The sequence below is a fragment of the Bison bison genome, unplaced genomic scaffold (genome assembly GCF_000754665.1).
Source record: "Bison bison bison isolate TAMUID 2011002044 unplaced genomic scaffold, Bison_UMD1.0 scf7180017864516, whole genome shotgun sequence".
NCBI classification, from domain to species: domain Eukaryota; kingdom Metazoa; phylum Chordata; class Mammalia; order Artiodactyla; family Bovidae; genus Bison; species Bison bison.
Window position 1 is genome coordinate 6,660,433 of NW_011495069.1, and position 8,995 is coordinate 6,669,427.

Consider the following 8,995-nt stretch of genomic DNA (forward strand, 5'->3'; position numbering starts at 1 on the left):
AAGCAAAGGAGAACCAGGTTCTGGGAAATAATCAAAATCTTAGCGTCGGCTGAAAGGGCTTTCAAAAATGATCTTTCAGATTTGTTTTATGGATGAAAGAGAAAGGGGGGAAAAATGGTCAAGATCACACAGAAAGATCTTGGCTTCAAGCCTGGCTGTGTTTGCCTCCAAGACCCTCTCAATTCTCCATATTGATTTCCAGCCAGGCATGGCAGGACCCCGGCCCCTTGCCCCCCACCGCCATCACTGAACACCTGGCCTGAATTGCACCTGTAGCTGCTGGGGGTATAAGCTTCCCATCATGCCTTGATGCGCATGTGGGTGGTAAATGCAGGAGTGATTCATTTTATCTTTAAATTCAGAAATCATTTCAGCAATCAGAGGTGGGTGTTATGTTCTGGTATTGAGAGTGTAGATGAGTTTTATTTTTCTCCTTCATCATTTTCAAGGTTATCCAAAATTTTACAACAAACATCTCTAACTTTATAAATGCCCTCCCCTCCCCATCTGATTTTAAACAAGGAGACCGGAGTGTGGTGAAATGCCCAGCTCTGTTCTGAGGTCGGGAAGCAAGGCCAACCAGTATGTGTCCTGCCAGGCAGAGGCCCTGAGCTGGGAGTCCTGAAGGTCTGAACTCTGCAACATGGTGTCCCAGGCCGCCTGGGTGGTATCACCTCCATGCCTCACCTTTGCTCTCACCAGCCCCTGCTCCCGAAATCTCCTCCCATGACCATCACCAAATCCCACTCATTTTTTAGGACCTAACAACCCATTCCGCTAGTTCCAGGAAGGTGTTTTAAAGCTCACCTTCCCTAGTTGGGACGAACACCTGCCTCCCTCCTCTGACCACCAGTGGAACTTTATCCGGACCTTTTAGAATTCCGATCATCTGACTTGTCCTGGAGTCATCTGCACCCAGGTCTGTCTCTTCTCCTGGGCTGAGGTGCCCTTGAGGGTGGGGCCTACATATTATGCATCTTTGTGCTCCCAGTGCCATCCACAAGCCTGGCATATGCTAGACTTCAAATGAATGTTTGCTGAACTTCATCGAAAATACAGTATCCTCGAAGAGGAGTATTGTGATACATCCATTTGTGGCTGGGCTCACTAGCCTCAGCATGGTTGTCATTTAAGGTTGAATTCTATGTGGCAGGGAGCTATTATATTTAGCAGCATTCCTGACTTCTATCTACCAGATGCCAGTGGACACCCCCAGTTGTGACAACCCCAAATTTGGACACTGCTGACTGTTTCCTAGGGGACAAAATTGCCTCCCACTGAGAACCAATGATACACGATTTCATAGAGTTTTCATAAAGAATCCCTAGGAGTAGGAATTCCCATTTGATAGATGAAAAAGGCAAGGCTCACGGAGAGTTTAAGGTTGAAACAGTTCAGCACGTAAATCCTCCAGTCCAAGTCCAGTCCTGATTCTGCAGTCCTGGAGGCCTCCCAGCACCCCATCTTTGCTCCTCCACTTGGGTGTGTCCACTCCACCCACTCCCATGCCCTGGGTTCTGCCCTGTTCCCTCCCCTCCAGTCTCATCCCCGTGGCCTGTGCCAGGCTGTGACCCCCTGGTTGACCCTCCTAGTCCACACAGACTAGACCTCAGGCTGCGGTTGAATCCGACCATCACATCTTCAGCACCTTTTCCTCCTCCCCATGCTTGAACACGCTGATGGTGACCTGGCCTGTCTCAGACCCGTACTTGTTCTTGACGAAGACACCGTAGCGCCCGCTGTCCTCACTGTTGACCCTCTCGATGGTGATGGTGACCTCTGTCCCCTTCACATCCATGTGGTAGCGGTCCAGGAAGGTGACAGGCTGGTCATTCTTCAGCCAATAGATTTCAGGGGCAGGATCTCCTGAGACGACGCAGGTCAGGCACAGGGTCTGTTTGAAAGGACAGGAAAGGAACAGTCAGTCTCACCCTCTGGGACTAACCCTTGGCATCACCTTCACGCTCCCAGGGAGCTCCCAGTACAAGTTGCTCCTTGTGATAAGTTAATTATGTGTGCTTTATTGTAACCCATAAAGTAATAATATGAAAGGGAGACATTTTACTGCAGCCCCACATCCTCCATTCTCAACTTTATTCTAGAGCAATGCTTGCTAGAATTTCAGATCTTTATTACTTGAGCAGTGACCTGCCCTAGAGTGGCCTAGACTTTGCTTTATTGCTTTCTGTTGTACACTTCATTATCATTTTACCAGGCAAATAAGCCCGGATTGCTTTAACATAAAGATTTTAAGAATTGAGTTTGAAAATTCTCAGGAGAGCAGTTCTCAGTGCAGAGAACTGTAGGGTAAGGGGCAGATGCCCAGAGTGTGGAGCTGGGCTGCCTGGGTGTGACTCCCAGCTCTGTTCCTTTAAGCCGTGTGACCTTAGGTACGTCTCTTAACCTCTCTGGGCCTCCGTTCCCTCAGCTGTAAACGGTGAAGTAATAACACACTGTTCCATGTGGTTGCCTCCATGGTTAGAAAAACGGAACAGTGCCTGATACAAGGTGAGCACCATGAAGACGTTAGCTGTTCTTTTCTAGAATAGTAGACTTGCATAATTTCAGTCCGGAAAAGGCTTTTTTGGGCTCATCGAGTCGAACTCCTGCGGAAACTGAAGTTCAGAGAGAGAAGCCCGTGACATCCGGGGCCCCCTGGAGAGATGGGGTGAAGCTGGGGACGGCACTCCCCCCAGGCCACACAGCATACGTGTGACCAACGAGGGGCGGCCGCTAAGCCGGACTCTGGCGGAACCAGCCCCTCCGGCTCTGGGATCCACAGCGCTCTGTGGTTTTGTGCTCTTTGATGGATGCGGGAGGGAGCCCAGGGTGGGACTGCTGGCTGTGGGCCGGGGGCCGTCGGTACCTTATCTTCCATGATTGTGGCCACGTCTGGGAGCCCCCTCACCACCTTGGCACGATCTGGAAGGGAAAAAAACGAGAGCCCCGCCCAGTGATAAACGTTTACCTGGAGTTGTGGTTTATTTTTTAGCAATGCTTCTTTTCCTATTGGCATTGTTTGGGGTGGACATCTTTAAACTTGTATTACGTATTTCCTTGCCTTTACAAACAGAAGATAGAGGGCATAATGTTTCTGTCATTGCCTTGAGGTTAGTATCATGGTCGGTGGTACCTGGAGGCAACAGTGAGGTGCCCTTCCCCTTGAGAACTGGGAGAAGGTGAATAAGATTGCTCTGAGCCCTAAACTGGCAAAGTGCACACAGCAGGTGTGCCGATCCAGCTAAGGGAGGGAACAGGAAGGAAGCTTTTGGGACACTGATTCTGGTCAAGGGAGGGGACCTGGTGGCCCCGGGGGTTGGGCAGGAAGACAGAGTAGCTGTAAATCACTAAGCAGAAAGCCAACATATCCCTTATGCTGAAATCGAGGCTGTGGGAATGGCCCCTGGATCACGATCAGGGGTATGCAAAGAGCCTTGAAGCAGTTGGCGTCCGCAATGGATGTAGGTGAGAAGGACTCTGGATCAGGGTTGGAGGGAGGGGAGAGATGGACCTTCATGTGGGCTTAATGTTCACCAGGCGACAATCCACCACCCTAGACTCTGGACTTCACAAGTCCCGGCGACCACAAATGGTGAGTGCAGGCTCCTGCTGTTAGGGTCCTGGGGTGGGTGTCCTGTCCTGCGACTCGGAATCCCAGGATGGGATGTGGGACGGAAGTAATTAGACAGAGATGTGATGGACTTAGTCGGGTCTTCAGCCTCTGGTCCTCTCACCAAGGTGGGCCGCCCCCTGTGAAGGCTCCTCACTGCCCTTAGACCTCAGATGACCAACCCCCTTCCAGATTTCAGTTACGAACAGCCTGCACTTCCTGCCAAGTGAGGACATTTGGGAACAAGAAGCCATATAGGGTTAATCCGTCCTCCTACACATGACCGCAAATGGTCGGTTTCCTTTCTCAGATTGTTCCGAGTTGCTTTGCTCTGCTGCCTGAAGTCTTTCCCTCTTGAAAAGTCCCATAGTGACTGCTGGGTCAGTGGGACCAGTAAGCCAGCCTCCTGGAACGGGGTGGTTTAGCACTGGCTGTGGGGACCTGGTGAAGCTCCAGCGCATGGACTTGGTGGTGCCCCTGGGCAGCTCAGAGGCTGTGTCCTGGATTAGCTGAGACCCTAGTGCCCCGAGAGCTTTAAAGTCGTCCCCTCCCAGACCTTGATCAGAAAGACCAGCGCAGCCTCGGTCCTATCCACCCCTGCCTTCGGAGTCCCTCTGACATCAGCCGAGTGGATGCTGGGTGCATCCACGGTCTCAGGTATCCTCGGACTCCTTATCCACCTGTCTTCATGCTGCGGCTGCCACCCAGGTCTCCTGGCAGCTCTGTGACAGCCCAGAGCCACGCAGCCACACAGCCGGGCAACTGGGGCTCCAGCTGCCTTGCCAGGAGCTGTGAGCGGCTGGGAAGTCACCCCCAACTCAGAAAAGGAAACTGGGGAATATGGCTGGACTTACTCTTCTCGATGATGGCCAAGGCTCTGGAAAACAGAAAAGGGAAAAGGGCTTGGGGTTCCATCTATTAAAGGACAGTCCTGCCTGTGGCTGGGGGAGGGGTGGTAGGGGAAGGGCGGATCCAGCCAGCTGCACCTCCCAGGAAGGGTCCTGTGTGCCTGCACCCCAGGGACTTTGATCACGCTGGGAACTTACTTCAGTCTCTGGTGCTCAGCCATGGCATCCTCAAAAGCTATGAGAAGGAAAAGGGGAACAGCTGCGTCAGAGCGTCCCCCTCCCACCCCTCCACTCCATCCCCCTGACCTTTGCAACCCACAGGTGCAGAGCCCAGCTGTGACTGTTCCTCCTCTCTGTTCCAGCATTCTCTTGGGGGCAGTGCTAGGATTGGGTGGGAGATGGGAGTACCCCTCCCACCCCGCCACCAAAGACTATGGGGTTTTCTAAACAGGTTTCCCCCAAGGACAGACGGCTGGAGAGATCACCTTGCCCGGAGAGATCAGCCGAGAGCTGCCGGACTTCCTTCCCAGCCGTGATCTCCAGGATGTATTTGCCCTTGTCTGAGTCCTTGGGGTCCAGGATATGGAGCCAGATCTCATCCAGGGTGGTACCAGCCCTCACCCGATCGCCACTCTCCAGGCGTTTCTCTCTGAACGTGAGGGCAAGGCAGTGGTTAACAGGGCTGTGCCCAGGACAGGATGGCTGCCTGCCCAGCTGTAGGCACCCCTGCCCCAGACTCCTCTCCTGGGATTTTGTTTCCCGACGTGTGGGCTGACCATCCATGAGACATTTGATAAGTATCTACCCACTCATCCATTCATCATTCATCAAAGCTTGTGCCCGAGCTGAGTCTCTATTTGCAACACGTCCTGCAGGCTGGGACCTTGAGAAAATGGTGCTCCAGGATCAGTGGCCACCTCCCCCTACCACACCCATGGGAGCCACTTCCTCACTTCATCCTTCTCATCTTAAAAAACCTCCCAGGAGCTCTTCCCACAATAACTGGCCCCAAGCTCTTACAAACTGTATACACTCCCTTCCTTCTTTACTTAAATTTCATACCTAAAGACACCTGGCCCATGCCCCCAGTGTCGTGCTGCAAAATGACACTTGTGGGCTTAGTCACGGGGCTCAGAGACTCTGGAGAAGGAGCTTTGCTGTTCTGAAATTCAACTTGGCCTCACATGACAAGTGTGAGTCAGTCAGTCTAGCCTCCTCCCTAGAATGGGTGCAATAATGTGTGCTCCACGAGGCTGAGGTGTGCCCGTAAGAAGCGCTGGGAAAACTCTGCTCCCAGACTCTGTGGGCTCACTTAGCTCTGGCTGAGTCCCTGATGCCTGATCCTGCCTTCAAGGCCTGGCCCTAAGTTAGCTGTCAGCCCCCAGGTCCCTCTGCCTGCCTGTCTCCCCTCAGCCTGGCTGCCTGAGTGTGCTAAGGCTGCGGAGACCCACAAAGGCACCATGACCCACGTGACCACCTGGTTTTCCTTCCTTCCTGAGTCCTTCCCTCCCTCAGTTCCCAGGTGCTGCTCTAAGACAATGGTCCTCCCGTGGCCATGGAGACACTGGGAAAATGTTCCCAGCACCAGGATGCCCACCTTCCCTGGGGAGCCTCCCTTCTGTGCCTCTGACAGCTGTTCCCTTCTCGGGCTCCCTCTGTGGACCGGGGGTGGGGGTGTGGGGGTGTGGTCTCTGCCAAACCCTTGGGACTGGGCTCGGGGCGGGTTCTGGCCCCCTCCCTCCTGGGACTCCAGGGCAAGGTCAACCTACTTGTGGAACCAGGTGGTCTTCATGTACTTCACGTTGTAGTACTTAACCTTGCTGAAGAGCCGGATCCCTTCCTCTGTCCCCTGGATTTTCAGTGGGGTTGCAGAGAGAGCTGGGGGTGGGGGGGTGGGGCAGAAGAGAAGGCTGAGTCTTCCCCAAGGCCCTTTGGGCCTCACATCTCGGGGGCAGCCAGCTCGCCCCTGCTCTGGGGTGCGGTGGGGGAAGGCAAGTGTGGTCATGAAGCAGGAACGCCCCCTCCCTCACACCCCGTGCCCAACAGTCTCTGAGGTTGGAGTCTAAACCCACCCCACCCTCACAGCCAAGGATGGCTGGAGGCCCCCCGGAGGCTCTGTGGCATCAGGACTGCTGCTGCTGCTAAGTCGCTTCAGTCGTGTCCTACTCTGTGTGACCCCATGGACTGCAGCCTACCAGGCTTCTCCATCCATGGGATTCTCCAGGCAAGAACCCTGGAGTGGGTTGCCATTTCCTTCTCCAGTGGCGTCAGGACAGGGCTGGGCAAAAGTGGGTGGGACTTGCTTACCACCGATCCTGCCCAGCTCAGTGAAGATGGCATCCAGGGCTGGAGGGAGAAGAGGGAACAGTCAGCTGATATGGGGGACTCCCCGAGGGACGTACCAGTGTGGGCTCTGCCTTGGAAAAGGCTGGTGGAGCTTATGAGCAGCTCTGAGGATGCAGGCGTAGGCGCAAGGAAGGGACCCAGGGCACTCCGTGATGGATGGGGTGGGGCCACGCAGATGGAGGACAGATGGGCTGACCTGATGATTTTCCTGCAGGCTGAGCCCGCCGGCCTGGTGAGGACCCTGGGGCCCATGTAGGGCAGAGCAGAGAACCCAGACTCCACATCACGAAGCCTGGGCTCACTGTGGGGCAGGGTAGTGAGCGTGGGCTCCAGCATCACACAGGCCGGGCCCGCCCTGGCCCTGACCTGCTGTGCAGCCATGGGTAGGTCACTTAACCCCCCTGGGCCTCAGTTGCCCCCAGTGACATGGGGATCACAGACTGTATCTCTTGGTTCAGCAAGAGACCCTCCTGGCTCGTCTCTGACATCGCCAGCTCCTACCTTCATCTCTGAGGTCCAGGATGGTATCGTCCTCCCCTCGATCGTCAGAAACCTGTGCTCTGTAAACGCCCTGGTCCTCTTTGGACAGCTGGAAGGAAGGAGGAGAGAAGGCGGTATTGGCATGGGTTCCAGAAAGAGCGATGGGCAGCAAATCAGGAGGCCTGGGCTCCAGGCCTGCCCCTAACTCTCCTCCCTGGGCTCAGTTTAGCCCCCTGTGATGGGCCATCTCTGGCTCCTTCCAGCTCCAGAGCCCTTTGATTCCAAGCTCTCGGTTTGTCTGGGCCTGGAGGTGGGGCAGGGAGGCGGACCTGAGGGCAGAAACAGGTGTCCACTTCCCTTCTCCCCTCCCCCAGGGGGATTCTGAGTCAGCTGCTTTGAGCAGAGCAGAGCGTCCTCCTTGCAGAGCTGGGCTGAGCTGGGGGCACCCTCCACCAGAGCTGCCCTGCTTCTGGGGGGCCTGGGATGGAGGGGTCTCTCTGCATCTCTCAGAAGAGGTGTGCTTTCTTTTGCTCAGGACAAGCGGGTCCTTATTGGCACATGCTTGTCAATCTGGAGAAGCCTGGGTCAACACTCAGCAAAGCAAGAACTTGGGCTGTTCTTTGAAAGCAAGGTCAGAGGTCAACTGTGCCCTCTCATTACACATCATCTCCTCCAAGGGCTGGGTTAGGGGCAGGGGGCGGGACGATATCTGCCTCCCTGACCCGTCAAAGGGCCCCTTGCACCCATCTCCACATAGTGTGCTTTGAAGCAGGATCTGAGGCAGACACATTTCTCTAAAAAAAAAATTATTTCTTTTTAGGTGGAGGACAGTTGCTTTACAATATTGTATTGGTTTCTGCCATACATCAACATGAATCAGCCACCGGTATACATACGCCCTCTTTCTCGTGAACCTCCCACCCATCCCAGCCCACTCCTCAAGAAGCATCTCTTAACCCGGAGATCAAAGGACTGAAAACCCAACAGCCCTCCCCTATGTTCCCTCCCTGCTCCTTCAGTGAAGGCTCCAAAGCCCCAGCCACATTCTGTGGAGGGTGTTTGGAGAGACTTTTGGGTCCACTCTTCAGCCTTGCATCTTGGTACTTAAACTCCCTGAGTCTCAGTTTACTCATCTGTAAAATGGTGGCATAAACATTGCCCTGACCACATGCTACAGTTTCCGATCAAGGGAGATAACTTTTCAGAAGCCAGAGAGTTCTCGCACCAACAGGCCAGACGGTTATGACAAGACTCAGTAGCAATTAAGCCCCTCCTTGACGCCAAGCCCAGTGGAAGGGCCTGCACTGTGATGACAAAGGCCAACTGGTCATTATTTTGGCTGAGATTTGGGCGAGGACCCTGAAATCATTAGTTCTTTCCTCGTCAGCAAACCTGCGTTTGCGCTGTGCTCCTTGGCACACGGGCCACAGAAATCAGTGGCAGGGCAGAAAAACATTGAATATTTAAGAACGAGCTTTGTATTTCTATCTTAACCAGGTCACACTCCTTTGAGGGCCCTGGGGAGGAAGTGGGTGGGAGAGGTGAGCTCCAGGCCTGCTTTGCTCTGCCCAGAACTGCCTCCCATGGAGACAGTCTTCCTGCCCCAATCTCAGGCCGCAGCAGCAGGAAGGAATCTCTGAAACAGCATCCTGCCTGACCCTCTCAGGTTACAGGTGAAAATTGAGGTCAGAGAGGGACAGTGACAAGCCCA

The 8,995-nt window shown here is 54.3% G+C and overlaps 1 protein-coding gene across 1 annotated transcript in view; it reads right to left on the minus strand.

The window, feature by feature from the left end:
- Window positions 1-384: 384 nt before the first annotated feature.
- MYOM3 (myomesin 3) overlaps window positions 385-8,995 on the minus strand; it is a 56,258-nt gene continuing 47,647 nt past the window's right edge. Inside the window, exons 31-38 of the mRNA XM_010830245.1 lie at window positions 7,306-7,393; window positions 6,766-6,804; window positions 6,228-6,336; window positions 4,944-5,107; window positions 4,657-4,693; window positions 4,465-4,487; window positions 2,867-2,922; window positions 385-1,894 (exon numbers count right to left, since the gene is read on the minus strand). Of these exons, the coding sequence (XP_010828547.1) occupies window positions 1,634-1,894; window positions 2,867-2,922; window positions 4,465-4,487; window positions 4,657-4,693; window positions 4,944-5,107; window positions 6,228-6,336; window positions 6,766-6,804; window positions 7,306-7,393 (777 nt within the window). The 3' untranslated portion in view covers window positions 385-1,633. The remainder of the gene's footprint in view (window positions 1,895-2,866; window positions 2,923-4,464; window positions 4,488-4,656; window positions 4,694-4,943; window positions 5,108-6,227; window positions 6,337-6,765; window positions 6,805-7,305; window positions 7,394-8,995) is intronic.